Source organism: Kwoniella pini, chromosome 3 (assembly GCF_000512605.2).
Source record: "Kwoniella pini CBS 10737 chromosome 3, complete sequence".
Lineage (NCBI taxonomy): Eukaryota > Fungi > Basidiomycota > Tremellomycetes > Tremellales > Cryptococcaceae > Kwoniella > Kwoniella pini.
In genome coordinates this window covers 979,613-999,814 of record NC_091718.1, presented here as the reverse complement: position 1 = coordinate 999,814, position 20,202 = coordinate 979,613, and the positions used below count along the sequence as shown (strand labels likewise).

General features: G+C 38.2%; 8 protein-coding genes across 8 annotated transcripts; 5 read left to right on the top strand and 3 right to left on the bottom strand.

The window, feature by feature from the left end:
• Positions 1 to 448: 448 nt before the first annotated feature.
• On the top strand, positions 449 to 2,221 carry I206_102569 (uncharacterized protein; the record flags this gene model as incomplete). The annotated part of the gene is made up of 3 exons (XM_019154678.1): positions 449 to 1,588; positions 1,649 to 2,059; positions 2,123 to 2,221. 3 exons carry the CDS (start codon positions 449 to 451, stop codon positions 2,219 to 2,221), a joined length of 1,650 nt encoding a protein of 549 aa, XP_019012081.1.
• Positions 2,222 to 2,888: 667 nt separating this feature from the next.
• On the bottom strand, positions 2,889 to 3,904 carry I206_102568 (uncharacterized protein; the record flags this gene model as incomplete). Its single annotated transcript, XM_070202587.1, has 5 exons — positions 2,889 to 3,044; positions 3,138 to 3,194; positions 3,481 to 3,581; positions 3,633 to 3,796; positions 3,894 to 3,904. 5 exons carry the CDS (start codon positions 3,902 to 3,904, stop codon positions 2,889 to 2,891), a joined length of 489 nt encoding a protein of 162 aa, XP_070058688.1.
• A 1,099-nt stretch (positions 3,905 to 5,003) lies between these two features.
• On the top strand, positions 5,004 to 6,966 carry I206_102567 (uncharacterized protein; the record flags this gene model as incomplete). Its single annotated transcript, XM_019154676.2, has 8 exons — positions 5,004 to 5,165; positions 5,239 to 5,272; positions 5,445 to 5,747; positions 5,811 to 5,981; positions 6,098 to 6,411; positions 6,511 to 6,668; positions 6,736 to 6,869; positions 6,929 to 6,966. 8 exons carry the CDS (start codon positions 5,004 to 5,006, stop codon positions 6,964 to 6,966), a joined length of 1,314 nt encoding a protein of 437 aa, XP_019012079.2.
• Positions 6,967 to 7,185: 219 nt separating this feature from the next.
• On the bottom strand, positions 7,186 to 9,422 carry I206_102566 (T-complex protein 1 subunit alpha; the record flags this gene model as incomplete). Its single annotated transcript, XM_019154675.1, has 9 exons — positions 7,186 to 7,545; positions 7,631 to 8,250; positions 8,328 to 8,509; positions 8,577 to 8,699; positions 8,783 to 8,934; positions 8,991 to 9,084; positions 9,155 to 9,209; positions 9,266 to 9,320; positions 9,387 to 9,422. 9 exons carry the CDS (start codon positions 9,420 to 9,422, stop codon positions 7,186 to 7,188), a joined length of 1,677 nt encoding a protein of 558 aa, XP_019012078.1.
• Positions 9,423 to 9,763: 341 nt separating this feature from the next.
• I206_102565 (uncharacterized protein) lies at positions 9,764 to 11,111 on the top strand (the record flags this gene model as incomplete). Its single annotated transcript, XM_019154674.1, has 4 exons — positions 9,764 to 10,100; positions 10,209 to 10,369; positions 10,455 to 10,910; positions 10,974 to 11,111. The coding sequence occupies 4 exons, from the start codon at positions 9,764 to 9,766 to the stop codon at positions 11,109 to 11,111; spliced, it is 1,092 nt and encodes a 363-aa protein (XP_019012077.1).
• Positions 11,112 to 12,769: 1,658 nt separating this feature from the next.
• On the bottom strand, positions 12,770 to 14,903 carry I206_102564 (uncharacterized protein; the record flags this gene model as incomplete). Its single annotated transcript, XM_019154673.1, has 4 exons — positions 12,770 to 13,618; positions 13,678 to 13,952; positions 14,016 to 14,513; positions 14,573 to 14,903. 4 exons carry the CDS (start codon positions 14,901 to 14,903, stop codon positions 12,770 to 12,772), a joined length of 1,953 nt encoding a protein of 650 aa, XP_019012076.1.
• Positions 14,904 to 15,318: 415 nt separating this feature from the next.
• On the top strand, positions 15,319 to 16,644 carry I206_102563 (calmodulin; the record flags this gene model as incomplete). The annotated part of the gene is made up of 9 exons (XM_070202586.1): positions 15,319 to 15,333; positions 15,448 to 15,454; positions 15,648 to 15,680; positions 15,873 to 15,970; positions 16,025 to 16,132; positions 16,273 to 16,330; positions 16,387 to 16,452; positions 16,512 to 16,561; positions 16,642 to 16,644. The coding sequence occupies 9 exons, from the start codon at positions 15,319 to 15,321 to the stop codon at positions 16,642 to 16,644; spliced, it is 438 nt and encodes a 145-aa protein (XP_070058687.1).
• A 1,641-nt stretch (positions 16,645 to 18,285) lies between these two features.
• Positions 18,286 to 19,698, top strand: I206_102562 (chlorophyll synthesis pathway protein BchC; the record flags this gene model as incomplete). Its single annotated transcript, XM_019154671.1, has 4 exons — positions 18,286 to 18,330; positions 18,506 to 18,601; positions 18,683 to 18,927; positions 19,041 to 19,698. 4 exons carry the CDS (start codon positions 18,286 to 18,288, stop codon positions 19,696 to 19,698), a joined length of 1,044 nt encoding a protein of 347 aa, XP_019012074.1.
• Positions 19,699 to 20,202: the final 504 nt, after the last annotated feature.

Sequence of the window (20,202 nt, the reverse complement as noted above, 5' to 3'; positions counted from 1 at the left end):
AACACTACTACTGCCGCTTCCCTCATTTCCGCCCCCCTCATTCACTTTACGAAGGGATCCCCAGTCGATCATTATCTTAAACGACTGGTATTATTTCTTAAATCCGCGACCTTGTCAATTTATCAACTAATAATAATTGGTTTTTAAATTACCTTTATATCAATGCAATAAAACACTCTCACCAATCCGTTATTTTACATCTGTTTAACGTGTTATCATCATTTCCATAAAAGTCTTGATTACGCCACACATATCATATATATTCATTTTCATATTGGTCTTGATCCCTCTTCTCGCACATGGATGATTCTACCTTACTCAACAATCTCAGTAACTCAATGTGGTTTACAATTCTCGTTTCAGACCCGTTAACCAATCGTTAAAACCTGTTTGTGTAGAAATCACTTAGGTCTTTTGGTCAATATAATGGAAAGTATCAATATTCGAAATGAGTAGACAGAATAATCAATGTCTGCCCGTGGGATACCTTACTTCCCAAAACCTTATCAATAATAGTAATATTCCTCCTCCACCAAGTGAACCTTCAACTTCATCCGAAGCGACTTCTTCACCATACGTACCTACTCCTTTATCAATAACATCAAATGATTTAATCTTACCCAAAACCAGCCAGACAGGTTTAAATCCTCAATATCAACGACGCGTTCAACCTCATGATCCTTTACAATCCAATTTGATACATGAACCACCTTGTATACCTTCCACATTTCTGCCTTCTTGTTATCCCGAATCAAGGTTCTCTTCGTCTTCTTCTCCTTTCCCATCGGGATCGACCGAACTGACGGAGGGCGAAGATAGCTTTGGTGCTCAAGGTCAGGCAGCGTGGGAAAGATCAGCAAAATTTGGTCCATTGGGTCCTGATTTACTTGAAGGTATCAAATTACCTTCTTCTGCTTCATCGCCCTTCATTCCTCGATTAGAAAGTTCAATTGGAAATAAAAATGGTATAGGCGGATATCAAAGTGTAGCTCTAATGGATTTAGCTGGGATTCCAAATATCAGAGAATCAGGATTAGCACCTGAAAATCCTACTCCTCTTTACAATTCTTGGAGCGGTTCAAATCGAACTTCATTAGGATTAACAACTTGGCAACCTGGACCATCATCTACTTCAGCTTCTCAACTATCACAATCTCAACCTTCTCAAGGTTATCAAGAATCATCTACTAGTTCACCTATCTCTATACATCGTCAAATATCGGCATCACCACATCATACTAATCTATCTCTTGGTGGATCATCTTCAAACCCCTCACCACGCTTTCAACCTTACACTAAACATCAACGAGCAGTCTCTTCAGCTTCTCCAGCTACTTCCGGCTCAATGTTACCACCTCCTAATCCCCAACAACAACAAATGTCCGCTTCAGGTGTCTCAAATTCCAATACGATGGCAATGGGTAGATCATGGTCCGAGCCAAATTTACCAGATAATACACCTCGAAGTGCAGGATATCCCGGTATAATGTACGCAAATGTACCTTTGCCGGAAGGTTATATGACTACTCCTCCTCTAGGAGGAAGGCCAATGGATTCGCTGAATATCGGTCCTGAGCAATTCGCTAATGTAAGTCACCTATGATTCTCTTGGAAATCTGCCTAAACTGATAGAATTATCCATCTAAAGGCTTCTGAGGTTTACAATTATATTCTCTCAGCTGTACCTCATATCATGCCTGCAAGTCAATCTGATTCTGATACAGCACTTTCCTTGAACTACTCAAATTCAGCTTCTAGACAAACTTTCGAATCTTTAATCGATTTGTCTTCGGAATCTTATCAGTCCCTCACCGGTTCAACACCACCTATTCAAGTCTATAATCACAATGATCCACTCGGTATTAATCAGAAAGGGAAAAGGAGAAATTCAGGTTCAGCCCAAGGCAGTACAAGTCTTAATGGAATGACAACGGGTATCACGGAAAATGGGGCGAGTGGTCCAAAAAAAGCTACCCCAAAATGTCTAGGTTGTGGGGCTACTGAAACTCCTGAATGGAGAAGAGGTCCAATGGGTCCTAGAACTCTATGTAATGCTTGCGTAGGTGTAATCAATCAAAATTGATAGATAATTTTTTGCTAACAATTAGTATTGGGTCAATAGGGTCTCGTTCATATGAAATTACAGCGTAAAAAGAAGAAAGCCGAAGAAAAAGCTAGATTGGCAGCAGCATCTGCAGGCGATATGTCGAAACCTGGCTAATCTGCCGTAACGCGTAGTGGACAACTGAAATTGTGCTGGACAAAATGTAATATTCGAAACCGGGATTTTGGAAGCTAACACCAATACCGGTGTATCAAATCGAGCAATACATTCAAATGGTTTATGTGAAACACATTTAGAAAGATATGGAAGAAAAGAGTATTGACTTGTACATGAAAGATCGTCAAATCAAAGTTAATTGTGGGACTGATAACTAGATTCTTTTTTTTTTGGGTTTCATGCTGGGTAATTCATGTGCAATCTGCAAGGAAAATGATAAATTAGCATCATATTTCATTGAAACCAATTTGTTGATTAGTTGTACTGTATATCGTATCTGTATGTACTGTACAAAACCCTTTTTCAAAATATTCATATCGATGGAATGATTGCCAAACGCTAAAGAGGGAGAAAGAAGGATAACGAGGAAGTAAGGATGTATCAAACAGATTAAATACAATAAATTCAATATGTTGAATAAATGCATATACAATTTTATCAACCTTCATTTGTCTAATGGTAAAATTACTCAATGATATCTTCACTTGTTGAAAATATTCCATATTAATGGAAACTTGTTTAATACATTATTAAAAAATAAATTAGATTTTTTAATTGAAAATTATTATTTTATGTATTTTCAAATTCATTATTTTTAAAAAGGTCATCATCTTCTAAACCACCAAAGAATTATGAATATCCATAAAATTATTAACAAAAAACCCATAAACCAAAACCAATTACCACCTTGACGTTTTGCCATTTTATTCATTCTTTTAAAAGTACCTCCTAAAAAAGTTGAAGTTGAAGAAAAAGAATCATTCTAAAATAAAAAGTATTGTGTTGAATTTTCAAAATATTATTAATTATTTATAATAAAAGGAAAAAATAAAATAAAATAAAAATTATAACTTACCATATTACCTAATAAAACATTACTATCTCTTACTTCATTTCCTATTCCATTTGTTATCTATAATCCGAATTAGAACAAAAAAATTGATATAAATTAGTTATGGCGTCTATCATAATTGATTGAATTGTGATCTTCAAGATATAAATTGGATAGTCAAGCAATTATCGTTAATTGATCCAGCTTTTTTACTATTTTCGAAAGGGGAAAGAAGGATGAAATCATGTTTATTCAAATTATTCAATTCATTTGAATAATTGAAAACCCTCCCCAAAATCACTTTATAAATACGAAGTTTGATTTGATTTGGAAAATGAAAATGAAAATAAGACAAAAACAAACTCACATCTTTTAATATTTTAACTTTACCTAATAAATTACCTAAACGTTCATCATTTTGACCTTCAACTTCATGTGTAGTTCTTGTATATCCACTACCTTGTCCACCTACTCCCATATTATTATTATTATTATTTAATCCTGAACCACTATTCATACCTCCACCAAAAGGTGATTCAGAATATTGTTGTGAAGAAGTTGAATTTGGACGTTGAAAAGGTGAAATTCTTCCTGAAGATGAACTTGAAGGTGGAAAAAGAATTGGAGAAGGTGAAGGTGTATTTGAATTCGTATTTGGATTACGTTGTGATAAAGTTGTTAAACTATTTTTTTTGGAAAAACAATATAATCAAAACTTCGTTAGAAATTCATGACATTTCAAAAAGTTTAGACTGGTATTACTGATACTGATCAACTTACCGGCTCGTCATATTGTTCAACAATTAAATAGATGGAAAAAAGTTTATTATATTGGATTTACTTTTGATTGGGAATCCTCAAGTGAAAAATTCGATACAGATATTAGAAATAATTCGGAGACGGTGCTGAGCAGATTATATTGTCGATTTTGAATTTTTCTCAAGAATGAGATGACGATTTTCTTTCTTGATGATGTATAGAGTAAGAATGGATACTATTCAAGAATACGCAGATAGGATATTGATTTCTTTGGCGACTTTGACAGAATGACGCAACTTTGAAAATATACTCAAAACGTGGCATTTATCAAAGTATGTCACCTCACCATTACATGTCATCATGTCATGTATCGATAAACTTTGGGTAATCAAACGTGAAAATCTCAACATGCTAGCACGTTCGTGTCTGATACATTCCAAGATACATAGAAAAATAAGGACGTTCCTCGAGCTTCATTCTTTTCACGGTTATAATCGTCTGAGAAACAAACCTTTCATCCAAGGTTTTATCGTCTAGTGGTTAGGACACTTGGTTTTGAACAGCTTCGTTCGAAATCTCCTCCCTTGAGCCAGACGGTTCCAAGTAACCTGGGTTCGAATCCCAGTAAGACCTTGATTTTTTTCCTTTTTGCCTTATTCTTCCCCTACCGCTATTAATGATGACACGGTCAAGTCCGATGAAACCGGAGGAATGATACGTTATCTTAACCGTTCCAACGTTCACCTGAACACGCATAACAAGAGATTGAATTGATAAGATCAGATGAGGTGAAAGCTTTTAGTCTAAACTGCAACAAGTACATCACATTCACAACGACTGAGATTAAATCTTCTCAGTAAATCATATCCGGTCAATCTGATTTCTGTAGATCAACCACGGGTATTCCGACGAAAGCGTATCGCATGAACTGGCGAATACACGTTCATCTTCACCTTCCTTTATATTGAAGAGTAAAACGTCATATGGCTTCTTGCACTGGGAGTAGGATCAGGATCGATATTTCATTATATATATCAGGCTGTTACGAATACATATAGAATCAAGTCTTTTCGTACAAACTCTTTCCCTCAGTCTATACTACTCACATTAATCGTATCAAATCATAACAAGATGTCTACTCCTGCAATCATCACCTACCTTAGATCACTCGAAGCGATTCGAGACAGGTCCAACCAAGTATATAAGCTAGGTCAGAAAGGTAAATTGGATCATTGGGATTTTGATGAAAGTCAATTGAACGAAGTAGTTACTTACTGTATAAACATTATAAAGGTGAAACTCTTTTCCTCTATATACTCGGGGAAAAGGAATTTTCAGCTAATAGCGGATAAATACCAAAATGTAGAGAGATTTTGGTACAGAATATAACAAAATTCCTCGTGAGTCCAATTCGAGTCCAATTCGAGTCCAATTCGAGTCCAATTCGAGTCCAATTCGAGTCCAATTCGAGTCCAATTCGAGTCCAATTCGAGTCCAATTCGAGTCCAATTCGAGTCCTGTCTTTGTCCTTTATAGACGAGCAAGTATGCTAATGAAAGCGAATGAAAATAGCTCACTGTCGTCGAAATCACTTTATATCACCTGATAATGATCGAATTTCGAAGTTAATCTCTCAATCTGATTTTCCAAGTACTCAAGGTCCTTTAGAAAAAGCTAAAGCTCTCATTGATCTTTACTTGGTCTCAGTGTTATTAGATGCAGGTGCAGGACCTAGATGGACTTACTCAGAGACTGATGAAAAGGGTGAGATAATTTGGAAAGGAGGTAGAAGTGAAGGTTTGGCTATTGCAAGTTATCATATGTTCATTTCCGGCTTGTTTTCAGATGATAAAGAAAAAAAATATCAAGTTAATGGTGAGTATGATTTATGCTGGATAGAAAACGAAAAGAATAACTGAAGTTTACGTTATGTTTTAGCTGCTGGATTGAAAAAACTCACTCCTGATATTTTGGCTAAACACCTTCAAGTTTCCAATGAAAATCCAATGGAAGGTCTTGAAGGGCGATGCAATTTATTAATTAAGCTTGGTGATGCTTTGGAAGAAAGAACAGATATAAGTAAAAGTGGTAGACCAGGAGATATTTTAGGTGATTATTAGTTTGGAAATTCTCGCATTCCAAACGAGTCTCAATTACAAAAATTCCCCACTGCTATGATTTGGACATTATCTCAATGCTGACTCTTTGGTGTGACTTTTATGTAGAATACTTTTCAACCCAAATTACCGATTCTAAACTTCCTCTGACATCATTTTGGTCAACATTATTCGAACTTCTTCTTCCTATTTGGCCATCTAGAACTACCTTACCTTCTCATCCTACCGAATCATTAGGTGACGTTTGGTTATGTCCATCTTTATCTAAATTCCTTAATGAGTCAAACACAGAACGTAAAGAAGGTGATGATTATGTTGTTTTCCATAAATTAACTCAATGGTTATGCTATTCACTCGTTGAAGCTATTGAATCTCAAACGGAATGGGAAATACAAGGAAATGGTCAAACCGGTTTACCAGAGGTTAGTTTCATTTCTTATCTTGAGCCTTTGCCCCACTTTCCACTATTCCCATATAATCTTATATAGACAATTTTGAAGCTGATCTTCACTTCCTCTTAGTATCGAAACGGAGGACTCTTAGTAGATTTAGATGTACTTACCATTAAATCTTCTTCACTTGATTCGAAAGCTTATCCAAATGGTATGAATAATCCACCTGTTTTGGAACCTTCTCATCCAGCTGTAATCGAATGGAGAAGTATGACTGTGATTTCTCTGTATGTTGTGCTTTCTCGATTTTTCTACTAATCAAAGCGCACAGCTGACTGCTACAAATTTCATTAGTGATAAGATACACGAATTGATTTGTGCTAAACTTAAAGTCTCAACGAAAGAATTGACTTTAGCTCAAGTGCTTGAAGCAGCTACTTGGAAAGGTGGTAGAGAAATTGCCAAAGAGAAAAGGCCAGGTGGTGGACGTGAGTGATTTGGCATACCCATCACATAATTTGCTGATTTGGCTGATTTGAATTCGTAGCTCCAATCGACATCATCAGTGATGGTACTGTCTTTTAAAATAACAAGATCCAATTTATCATGATTATTCACGAGACTGTCTCTTTACGCCTCTTAATTCTTTCTGCAAAAATGAAATATCGTATATATACCTCTTCGCAATTACTGCATGTCATTGTATAGAATCCATATCATATCATATATCATATGAATAAAAAACTACATTGTAATTTTGATTCTTATACACAGTTTTCCACCTCCATTGAGACCATTCTACGATTAATGACCATGAGGATCAACTTCTTCTCTTCTTTCAGGTGCAACTTGAATTGAATCATCAATCCTTAATAAACTAGTAGCAGCTTCTAAAGCAGATTTTAATGATTTTATTTTAGATATAGTAGGTTCTAAAACACCTGCTTGTCTATTATCAATAATTTGTCCATTAATTAAATCTAATCCATAAAACATTAAACCTCTCTTTGGATCATTTAAAGCTACATTTTGAGCTGCATTATGATATGCTCTTAATTTAGCTACTAAATCAGTTGAATCTTTTGCAGCGTTAAGAGCAAGAGTTTTTGGAATTGTTAATAAAGCATTAGCAAATTCTGCTATAGCTAATTGTTCTCTTGAACCCTACAAGTACAGAATGAAAAAAAAAAAACATTAGCCCGAAAATGTAACAATTTATTTGGCCCAAAAGTAGAAATCTGTAACTCACAAGGGTAGTAGCGAAATTTTCCAAATAAATACTTAAAGCAGTTTCAACTGCTCCACCACCTGGTACGACACTTCCACTTTCTAAAGTCCTCTTTACGATTGATAAAGCATCATGAAGAGCTCTTTCCATTTCATCAAGCATATAATCGTTGGCACCTCTTAAAACGATAGAAGAGGAATTGACAACTTTGGTACCTTTTACAAGAATTAATTCATCATCTGAGATTCGTTCTTGAGAAACTTCTTCAGCTGATCCAAGAGAAGTAGCTTCGAAAGTTTCATCTCCTTCTAGATTAGCCAAAGAAGAAATCATTGTTGCTCCAGTTGCTTTTGCGATTCTTCTTAAATCTTCTTTTCTACATCTTCTAACTGCCATAGCCCCAGCTTCTACAAATTCTTTCAAACATAAATCATCGATTCCTTTCGTGGTTAACACTACATTAGCTCCTGCTGCTAATATTTTTCTAACTCGTTCAAGGGTAATTTCCGATTCTCTAGCTCGAATAGCTTCAAGTTGTTCAGGATCATCTATTGTAATGTGAACACCGAGGTGCATTCGTTGTTTGGCAAGATTCATGTCGAGACATGCAATTTTGGCGTTAGTGATCCGTGTTTTCATGGCTATAACATTGTTAATCAGTATATCTCGCATTTCGCTATGTATTCGGTGTTCAACTAGACATAGATCATCAACCTACCATGTGAAGCTACAGTGCAGTTCAACGCGTAACCTTTGACCATGAAACTTTCTCTAGCTGATTTTCCGTGAGCCTTAAGAACATTGACAGCTTTCACAGGGTATTTCTTTTCCCCTTTGGCGTTGATGGTTTTGACGGCGAGCATAGCCTCGACAGCGAGGGGTGCGAAGAAATCGTCATCGCTTCAAATGATTCAAGTTGTCAATCGACGAGTGTCTGAAATCAGCCTACTATGAGAGTCGTACTCACGCGGCGAGAATTTTAGAACTCATTGAAGTTCTAGCTACATTGATCAGAGAATCTTTGCCCAATTTATCGACTTTAGTCGATAGTTGTTCGGCCATGAAACGGCATGCTTCTTTACAGGCCAATCTGATATCACGAGTATCAGTATTTGTGTCATACTCGGCAACAGACAATGAAGTGAAATAAATGGATTACACAACCGGACTAACCTGTAACCTGTTATGACTGTTGTGGGATGAATTTTATTCCTGACCAATTCATTGGCTCGTCTAAGTAATTCCGAAGCTAATAATACTACTGATGTAGTACCATCTCCAACCTCCTTATCTTGTTGAGTAGCTAAAGAAACTAGAATTCGAGCCTATATAGCAAATTTAGCATAAACTCATCACAATTACGATGAACTGAGTAATTTACAGCTGGATGAGTAACTTCCAATAACGATAAGATAGTAGCTCCATCATTCGTTATCGTCACGTCTCCTACATTGTCTACCAACATCTTATCCAAACTATGTTACACCGTCCGTCAGTCTCTAGGCGTCATGCTTACATCATTGAAGGTGGATAATGACGACTTACCCAACTGGACCTAACGACGATTTAAGGATATTCGATACGGTCTGACAGGCAGTGACTGCACACGAAGATTCAGTCAGCTGTTTTCTTGTCGTATTTGACAGCTGTGCTCACCGTTTGCATCCCTAACTTCTGCACCACTACTCCTTGTTCCACCCAAGAAAAGGCCCTAGCTCAACTATGTCAGCTCAAACACTCGCCTCCAATTAGGACGAAGGAACAAAAGTCAGCTCACCGCTCTAGGATCTCTTTGATACATCGTTGACGCCATTTTTGTGATTGTCTATTGGACTTGGCGGTAGATGTAGATGATGAAGGGTGTAAAGGTCTAATGAGAGAATGATATACGATTTCAACTTTTCTTCACGAGTTTTGAATGCGACGCGCTATGGCGAGAGATTTTGGTAGAACATGGAATATATCAAAAGGTATTAACGGAATCAAATTTAATATACACTATACCTCCACTTTCGAGCCAAAAGAAGGTAATCCGGTGACAAATGATGGTATATTAATCATATTTTTCAGATAAAAAGGAATATCGTAAACATTCACAGTAAATCGCACTGCTCACTGCTAGAAGAAGGAAAGGAACCCGATCTCAACGACAGTATGGCGAGATCTTTAGTTTCCTTGCGAGTAGTATTGAACGCTTTACCGAAAAGACCATGCCAGGCGACTTCTCGAGTCGCCCTTAAAGGCCTATTTCAAAATGGCACTTCAATGTCAACGATTACCTGGACAAGGACGTATGCTACACATAAATCGACAACAGACGCCTCATCAAGCTCGACCTCAGATCCTACTGCAGACTTACTACGAAATGCGGGAGCAGCAAGGAGAGCAACAGAAGGTCAAGATTCAGTAGGACCTTTTCCTCTAGGTGTAGGTGCTAGTGGAAGGAGAAAGAATTGGAGATCATGGAAAGAGTTGGGCCTTGGTGGGAAACGTGAGTATTGAATGATGCATTCTTTTCATCTTCTTACTTCGACTGCTTCCATTATCATCGTCTAGTGTGCTTGAAAAGTTAGAGTGATAATAATGATTGGAAATCCAGTGGTACGAACGACTCAACAAACTGGAAATTTAGCTGTGATCCTCGTTGGAGGCACACTTTTCGTGATTCTTACATTGTCTTTGACAACCGAATTATTTGCCAAAAATTCGCCTTCGGTATTGTATTCCAAAGCAGTAGACATGATTCGGGATTCCGATGCTGTGAGTGGTATCAATTGCTCTGAGGTTGGGTTCAATTCGTACTCTTTAGCACGAGACGCTAATCTGGTAGAATTAATACTTGTAGCTCAACCCTCACCTTCTTCCACCATTGAAATTTACTCATACTCCTCATTCTTCAGCCCCTGTGAGAGGATCAGCACCCATCCCTCATACTTTTATCAAACATCCTACATCAGGTCGAGATCATATGTTATTGACTTTTTGGGTACATGGAAGGGGAAAAGATGAACCTGAACAATTAAGTTGGCTCAAATCTACTTATAGACAAATGGAGCAATACGGTAGAGAAGGATTAATATACGTAGGACTCATACATCCAAATGCAGGTGAAGATGTGGAACACAAAGATGAAATTGTTCAAGATGCGTCGAATGAAGAATCTGGAATATTGAATCGATGGTTTGGTGGATTTACTTCTTCACTGAGAAATCAAGGTAACACCAAGAGGAAAGAAAATTCTAGAGGCTTACCGCCACCTGGAACGTATACTATTGGAGAATGTAGAGCAGAATACGTCAAAGTAAGTTCAATTTCTCAATCACGAAAGCATAGGGTGTTTTGAGCTGACAATGATCTGATGCAGAATGCTTCTGGTCAATTCACGTTATTATCATTATCTGTAGATGTTCCTTCATCGAAAGTGTCTTATCCTTCAAGAGCTGTCATATATACGAGCCCTGAAGCATCAACAGAAGGGCTATTGGGTAAAAGGATACGATGAGGTCATTTGAACTTGTTTAACTGGATTATGCATTTATGTTGTACCCCTCAGCCATCTCGCCTGAGTCACTCACTAGTAAGCGCGAGCAGAACTTGATATTGAGGAAATTTATTAGAACATACTATCCCACAAGTCTGACGCTGAGCAAAGTTGATAGATAGCCATGAAGAATTGCACAGGGACTTGTCAAACCAGATGGCAGCGAATTTCATCTGTTCCCTACCTTTCTTTTCTTTTTCGCATTATTGATCAGATATATTTCTGCTACTTCTAAATAAGTGAAATGTATCAAGTTTTCAGCATTGCTAATATGTGGATACACTAAATGTCGAATTATTCATTGTCTTTTAGCTTCTTGATAAATATTTTCAGAATAATCAGGAAATGGTAGAGCAGAATAAGTCCATATCTCTAATGGAATACTTGGAAAATCAATTCATTGTGTTGTCTTCTTTTCAAATCATTTGAATCTGCACTAAGCTGCTCATAACAGGTATTTGATCCATCATTAGGCGGTTCATGGAAATGCGTCTGTCAAAGGTCTTACTGAAGCTATAGCCAAGCAAATTCAATTCGGAGCATGAGTTCTGATAACTCCTGGTCCAATTCCGGTGGGAATCATCTAATTCTACTTCTGTATACACATTCAGCACGTCTCATCGAGATCCGAAAACATTTTACGAAAGCATCAAAACATGTTATCTATGCTGTCAATTATATACTGCAAAACCGGATGTTACTCATTTTTTCAAGATAATCCGAAGAAAGAGTAAATTCTCCTAAAAGCTCTATAAATTCTATATCTATCTGTTCATTCTGACGGAAACGGAATCTCTTCCAACCATATCAATCCGAAATTCCTTTCTATGTTTAGGATTCTGGTAGGAACGTGAATTGAAGTGTTAATACCTCATCAGAAGACGATAAGCTATTCACAAATCGAATTTCCAGATCATTCAACAACCATGCAATTTCAGATCGATAGTCAGGTATCACAAAAGGATCTATGACTTGAAGTGACTTAACTTTTATCATGAAATAGCACTCACTGATCCTTGTGATGAATACCCGATAGTTATAGAAACTGATCGATAAGCGCTCATCCCTTTAAAGGATGATAACAAGCGTATAAACTGCATTTGATCAATCATAATCTCAATCATGAAAAGATGATCCAAGATGATTAGTATCATTCACAAACTCCTCTACTTAAAAACATTGATTGGAACTTTATGAATCTATCATTGAACTAAAACAAATCGTATATCTTCAATACCAATACAGGAAGGATGATCTTACACGTAGCAACTTTTGAACATCTTACGGCTTCACATCAATGATGATTTTAACCCCTAAATTAGATCGACTCTAGTTCCCTACACTTCGTCTATCACGAATTTATCTTCGAGAGGGAAAGCGAAATTACAAATGCCACATTCAGTATCAAACCTTTAATACATTTCATAATGCAGCTTATAATTTTTCTTCCGATATCAATATGAACGTAACATAGATGTTGACTATGACCATCATCTCCAATGTCGATTTGAAAGGATGTGATACCAGGCTAATTCATCTTATGCATGAAGTCACGATGCATAACATTATATGATGATATTCAACCTTAAACTATCATATTATTTCAAAGGTGCTTGGCTTTATCTTCTACCAAATCTAGCTTCTGCAGCTCTAGCTCTACGTTCACGTTCAATTTGCATTCTCATCTCTTGACTCATTCCACCTAAACCTTCTCCACCAACTTTACCACCTAATTTTTGAGGACCTTTGTTATTTGTACTTCCTCCACCAAGAGTCATAGCAGTGACTTTCATAGCTTCTTCAGCTTTTTGTTTCTCTTCAGCTAATTTTTCATCTTGTTCAATTCCAACAGCACGTTGTTTTTCTCTTTCTTTTAATTTCTCTTTTAATCCTTTTCTTCTTTCTGATTTTTTATTATTTTGTTCAGCTTCAAGTTCATCACTTAATCCAGATGGTACTCTTGCATCAGATACCCAATCATACCATTCAGGATGATTAAAAGCCACACGTCTAAAAACATTCCTTATATTCTTATTCGCAGATAATTCGTATGCTCTTTTATTATTTGATGTCTCGATAGGCTTTGTAGGATCTAATTTCTCTTCTTCAAGTAGGTATTTCAATATCTCTTCTTGATCATTTAAAGCTACGAAACCCAATATTTCTGAAGAGTTAAATTCGGCTTGATATTTCGTCCAAAATGGTTTAAGTGCATCTAATCGGCCTTTACGTATCATATCTTCTAATCGCTTCCTACGGTCAATCTTAGCTTCTTCCTCAGGAGTCAATTTAGGTACAGCTGGAGCAGCTGGAAGAGGTGTAATCGTTGGTGTAGGTTTGACAGGCTTGTTTTTAGGTTGAAGAGATGCTATATACTCTTGATCGAGCGCTCGAAGGGCATCTTCAGATAAATGAGATACCTTTATCCGGGTAAGTTCATGCCAACATCGTAACAATTCTTGCAAGGTCTAATCATCATGCATCAGTTGAGCCTCCACTATGGTAAAAAAAGAAGAAATCGGCTCACTGGACGCCTCGTCGGGAAGGGGAAAGTTCTAAACCTTTCATCGTTCTTGTGTAATACAGCGCCGTCAAATCCGTAAAAACTCTTTTTACCATGTGTACTAGCTCTAATGAATATCCGTTCAGACGCAGCTAAATCTTCCTCCCAGTCTACCATAAGGGATCTGATTTCTTCCTGTAATGCTGCTTCTCCATATCGACGTAGCATGGCACCGGCGGATACAGCTTTTGATTTTGCATTATCATTTATAGCTTGAGATCCACCTTGTTTCTTACGAGCTGCAAAGACGTTCTGTCAGCTGGATGTACTGTTTTCTTAAAAACGTGCACGGGAAAGCTTACTTGTATAACGATGGAATGTCTTATGTTTGAGAACTCTAACGTCTCCTGCACCTTTGACATCTTGTTTTTCCGTTTTACCTCGAGGCCTTATGGAGACTACCATACCGGCGAAATGTCCTCCAGCGACCATTAATAGAGTTAATCTCCTTTCCCCATTCTCTTCTTCATTCCCAGTCAATTGCATTCTTTTTAATTCGGTGAGATAATCTGCGGCGGTATCGAAAGGGGGAAACAAAGCTCGATGTACACCGAATTGAGTATCTTGAGGTATACCTAACGAAGGCAAGCTCGTGGTTGGCGAGAACCATATAACTGCCGTACGTAAATGAGCTCTTCTTTGTCGATCTGCTAATTCTAAAGCTTCATCATCGTCTGATCCTCCATCTCCATTTGGATTTCCTATAGTCTGGCGCTTGAGTAATCTTGCAACTTTAGATTGGGATGAAGAGGTGGTGGAAGACGATCCTGATGATTCAGAGCCAGAGATCGACGATACACCTACAAATCACTTTATTTGAGATTACAGGTCATTTTGTTGAGGCTAAAAACAAACTGACCTTCTACCATGCCTTCCCATTCTTCTGCGCCGACAGCTCTGCCGGTGAGTTTGGCTCTAGCATTATACCTATGCCAATCAGACTTGAAATGCGCCCTTTGCTCTTCAACCGTCTCGAAATTTGCATTGGGACAAGTCTGACAACTTAGTCCTGCTGCTCCCGGTAGATTTGTTTGGGCTGAGACGATAGCCTTTGGTGACCTCGATGTAGGCTCAGATTCGGAGGGTTGAGCTTGTATAGAACGAACAGATAAATTCGATAATAATTCCGGAGGAATAGAGTAAACCGATATCCCCCTTGAAAGGATGGATGTTGGCGTAGAAGTCGACATGGTACCTACTGATCCAGTCTGAAGCTATATCGAGTCGGAGCGTAAAGTAGGTTTGATCGGTGGCAAGGATGGGATTTCAAGTATCACTTCATCGATTATGAAGACATATATTTTCAGAAATCTGCTGGACAAACGTCAAAAAGACTCGCTCATCGTCATTTAAATAAATGTTACGTCATCAGATAATTCGGATCCGGACGTCAGTCTGATATACACGTTTTTGGGAGTTGATAGAGTATCAGTCACAAATCGTTTAAGATCACTGCGTGTTGAGGTCATTCGCGACAAGAGACAGAATCAAGATGTCATTCACAGACAGCTTCACAACATCATCCATCAATATACACCTTCATTAGAGACTGCATCTTATTATCAATACTTTCTGACGACTGTTACGACTCATTGACTGATCATAATGGCTGAACAATTGGTAAGTACTTTCTCTGCCATGCACCCTTCATTGTCTAATTTGGCCCGCTCTGGCCCCACACTTGGTCGAATGATCTACATGAAATGGACTGCAGCTGATGAACATTTGTCTTAGACAAAAGGTTAGCAGCCTTCGTCCCCCAGCTGGACGTGTTATCATCTTGGAATCATGCTGACGTTTTTGTCTTGTCTTGAAACGCGTTTACAGAACAAATTGCCGGTAGGTCATGCTACTTTGGGCTAGCACAGCTTCTAGCAGGATTTTCAGGAGAAATGTGTAGCAGAGGACTGATCCTATGACTACATGATTTGCAGAATTCAAGGAGGCTTTCTCTCTTTTCGACAAAGGTCAGTTTTCATTTCTAACCACCTAATATTCTGGATGCCGATGAATTGACATGTTTATTTTTTATTTTAATATTCCAATACTATCTTCGCATACCCGAAAACACGTTCTCTACTCACTCATATACCATATTTGCTCTCTATGTAACCCCTATCACGATTTCTCAATTTTTGGGCGTGTCTTCGCGATGGCAGACGGAGATGGAACCATCACTACTAAAGAACTCGGTACCGTCATGAGATCTCTCGGTCAAAATCCTACCCAAGCTGAGCTCGAGGATATGATCAACGAGGTGAGCTCGTTCGCAGTAAAGGAGGAGAAGAAAAGCTTAAATGTGATTGTTCAGGTCGACGCTGATGGAAATAACTCGATCGACTTTGCTGAATTCATGACTCTTATGGCTCGAAAGATGCACGATACCGATTCTGAGGATGAGATCAGAGAGGCATTCAAGGTGAGCCGACTCCATACCATGCTGGTACTTCTCAACGACGCCTAAAGAGCTGTCCTGCCTTGTAATGCCTGCCCATCCATTTTCATCTATGATACGTATATTGTGAAGATAGCGTTTGACTGACACCTAGAAATGTACAGGTCTTTGACAAGAACAACGACGGTCACATCTCAGCTGCTGAATTGAAACACGTCATGAGTGAGTGACCAGTCACCCGCTGACATGTAATTTGTCGCTGAGTATTCATTTGCTAGCCAACCTCGGCGAGAAGCTCTCAGATGCCGAGATCAGCGAAATGATTAGGGAAGCCGACAAAGATGGTAAGTCTAGCTTCTTCAAGCATATGCGAAGAGCACTCAATTCTGATATTGGAATGTAGGGGATGGTATGATCGACTATAACGAGTTCGTGACAATGATGATGGCCAAGGTGAGTTTCCGCTTCAAACAATTAACTATTTTTAAATATCAGGTGGATCAAGGCTGACAATTTTATATGCTCATCATCAGTAACCGTTCTCCCTCCTCATCTCATCTATCCTTCACAATTCACAACTCGACACTTTCGGCGTTCTTTGTATTTTGCAGAATCAAGGGAATCTCTGTGGTATTGGGAGAAGTGGATTCCACGTGAAAGCGATGTAAAAATGTGTTACTTGTTCAAATTTGCTTTGAGGGGCTGTCGTGACCCGTAGCTGGCTTGCACAGGAAATTGCAAGACACAATGAGCATACCCGCTTGGATTACGCATTTGTTATATCCTTGCTGAGGGGAATGTTGACCAGGCGTCCATTTGGACTGCCCTCTATGATCCGCAGACCTTGAGTTGATCACAATAGGCGGTCTTGAGCTAGCATGCCTAATACACGACAAAATCGTTACGACTCGGCTTACCGAATTGTGCTCGGTTAATCTCTTGACGGTTGGAAACATCCTTGTTGTCCGCTTTATCTCAACTGGAATTGGTAACTGCCGCAAGCTATCCCTAGTCTCTAACCACTTACATCATAATCAAATGCTTATTTACATATGTTGATCCTGGATTCTTTCACTGACATCTCGCTAGAAGAGCAGTCACCTCTTTGAGTTACTGATGTCATCTCGGTTAAAACTAAGACCTCAATCAGATTGCGGCTATTATCATCAACTTAAGGGGAATCTAACATGAAATATCAACGCATGTGTATGCCATATCTTATAGCAGGTTTTTCTTCCCAGGGTAGTTTGTTGAAGTTGACGTGTGAGGCTTATGATTTTACGATAACAAAAGTGGCAGTTTCAAAGTACAAGTACGGAGTATGATCGGTATAAAAGCCTTTTAAGATTGGTTTACGTGAAAAGGGTAAAAGATATCGACGTCATCAGGGTTTTGTATAACACTTCATCGGACTTTTTCTATCTATTACTACTACAAGTTCCTTTTGTAGCCTTAGCTTTAGCTGTTGCTCTGGCTCTGACTTTAGGATGATAGCTTGAATGGTAATAGCGTGAAAGGAAGAATATGAGCGGCTACTATTCGGGAAAAGCCAGCCAAAAAGTATTATCACAAAGGAAAACCTGAATATGCAATTCAATTGGAATTTGATAACGGAATGAGAATAAACTGAATGGAAAAAAAAAGGATGTCACTAACAAGCAGGCAAGCCCATTGAGTATATGATTTAACAAAACCCTCTTTCTTTTCTTTCTTTTCTCTTTACTTTTCATTGATTGCAAAATAAAACAAATTACTGTAGCATATATTTCAACCTTTCTTACTTAATTCGTGAGTTATAATATTTCATCCTTTGACGTACACATCATGTGTTACCGTCAGAGATGAAGACAAGAGTGGGGGAATAAGCGATAAATGGGTATGGTAGTCAGAGTGATCCGGATAGATCGGGTCAAAGTTATTCAGTTCACGCACACATCCATTCCTTTCATCTATCAATCGATCTTCTTGTCAGCTTCATGCTTGACCCGTCACGAGATACATTAGCCATATAGCTCATCTCGTCGGATATTTATCCGTATGCCCCTCTCTTTGTCTTTCTCGAGCTAGATCGATATTGGATCATAAGTATAAGGAGGGCTTAATCGCTGATATTCATCATCTTACTCTTCATGTATAACGATCTTTTAGCCAAACAAACCAAATAAATTTCATTCAAAATGTCCAACGTCCCATCTGAAATGAGCGCTTTGTACTACCATGAGGTAAGTCATTTTCCCGTTGACGTAGATTGAAAAAAGCGGGATCTCAACTGATACGTACTACTTTTTAATCACCATCACTTAAATTCACCACCTTCTCTTCTCCGACAAATTGGTCGTTGTCACATCCTTCGATTTATTCCTTCCCCGCTACAATCGAATTTTATATGCAATATAGGCTCGAAACTTCGAGATCAAAAAAGTACCTGTTCCCACCATCGATGACAATGAAATCCTCCTCAAAGTCGACATCTGTGGTGTCTGTGGTACTGATGTGAGTATTTCCCATTGAATCTCACTCTTGGTTGTCTGCGATTTTGAGATAACATCGCTTAAATTTTGCTCATTTCTTTAGCAACATATCCACGAAGGAGAATTCATCTCTAAATTCCCTTTGATCCCAGGACACGAAGCTGTCGGTAAAGTCGTTGCTATGGGAAAGAACGTTCAAGGATTCTCAGTCGGTGACAGAGTCGCTGCCGATGTCGGAGAAACCTGTGGATGGTGTCATTATTGCCGAAAGGGTGACGAGCTCTTCTGTGAACACTTCAACCCTGCTGGTGTTGCCAGAGATGGTGGTTTTGCCGATTACATCAAATAGTGAGTTGGCCCTTTCTTTCGTCTGACGTTTGCCGATTTCCTCGAACGTCAACAGAGACTAGGTTGTCTGATGGATGAGATGGATGCTGACATACCTTTCTAACCCTTTTTAGCCACTTCGCCAAATGTTACAAGATCAAGAACCTTTCCGATGAAGAAGCTACTCTCCTTGAACCAGCTTCATGTGCTATCCACGGTATGGATAAACTTAAAATGCCATTCGGTTCTAAAGTTCTTCTAATTGGTGCTGGACCAACCGGTCTGATTTTAGCTCAATTGATGAAACTTGGTGGTGCCGCTCATATCACTATTGCTGCCAACAAAGGTATCAAAATGGATATTGCACGAAAAGTTGATGCTGCAGATGCTTATATTGATCTTGATAGAAAAGATGCTGCAAATCAATGGGCTCAAATTAAAAAAGAAAACCCATACGGTTTCGATGTTGTTGCAGAATGTACTGGTGTAGAATCAATTGTTAATGATGCTATTAATTACGTTACAAGAGGTGGTACACTTTTAGTTTATGGAGTTTATGAAGATAAAGCAAGACTTCCTTCTTGGTCACCTACAGATATTTTCGTAAATGAAAAAAGAATTATTGGTTCTTTCTCACAAGTTTATTGTTTCCCAAGAGCAATTGAACTTTTAGATTCTGGTAAAATCAAAACTACTGGAATGGTAACTGATGTTTTCGATCTTAAAGATTATCAAAAAGCTCTTGATAAAATGGCTACAAGACAAGCTCTTAAAATTGCTATCAAGCCTTAAATTAATTTTTCAATTTTTCGAAAAAGGAATTGCGAATTGTTGGAATGTTATGCGGGATAGGATATAGGTAATAGGGAATGTCATGTTTTTGGGTTGGCGATTGATTGGGTTTACAAAAAGATTACGGAAAAAGTGTAGATTTCAGTAGCATTATTTTATCCAATATTTTAAAAATGTATCGATGTGAATATTTATCATTACCAGGTTGCAATGCAGGTAGACTTCAGAATTGAAATTTTGATTAATAAAGCAGAGACAAAGTAAGAGCTTCAAGTTGGGATTTCTTCAACCAAATATATATCATCATTCATACGTGGACTGCAGAGGTTGTATCGATTTCTGCCATCATTCTCATGCTAATGTTGACAATGACCTCTCGGGACCTCATATTGAGATATCACTTTCACAATGCACCAACTCAGCGAAATTCGTAAACTTGCATAAGCATCTATGCACAGAACAACTTGAAACGTAAGAAAGCATTACACGGTATTGTGGAAGGGA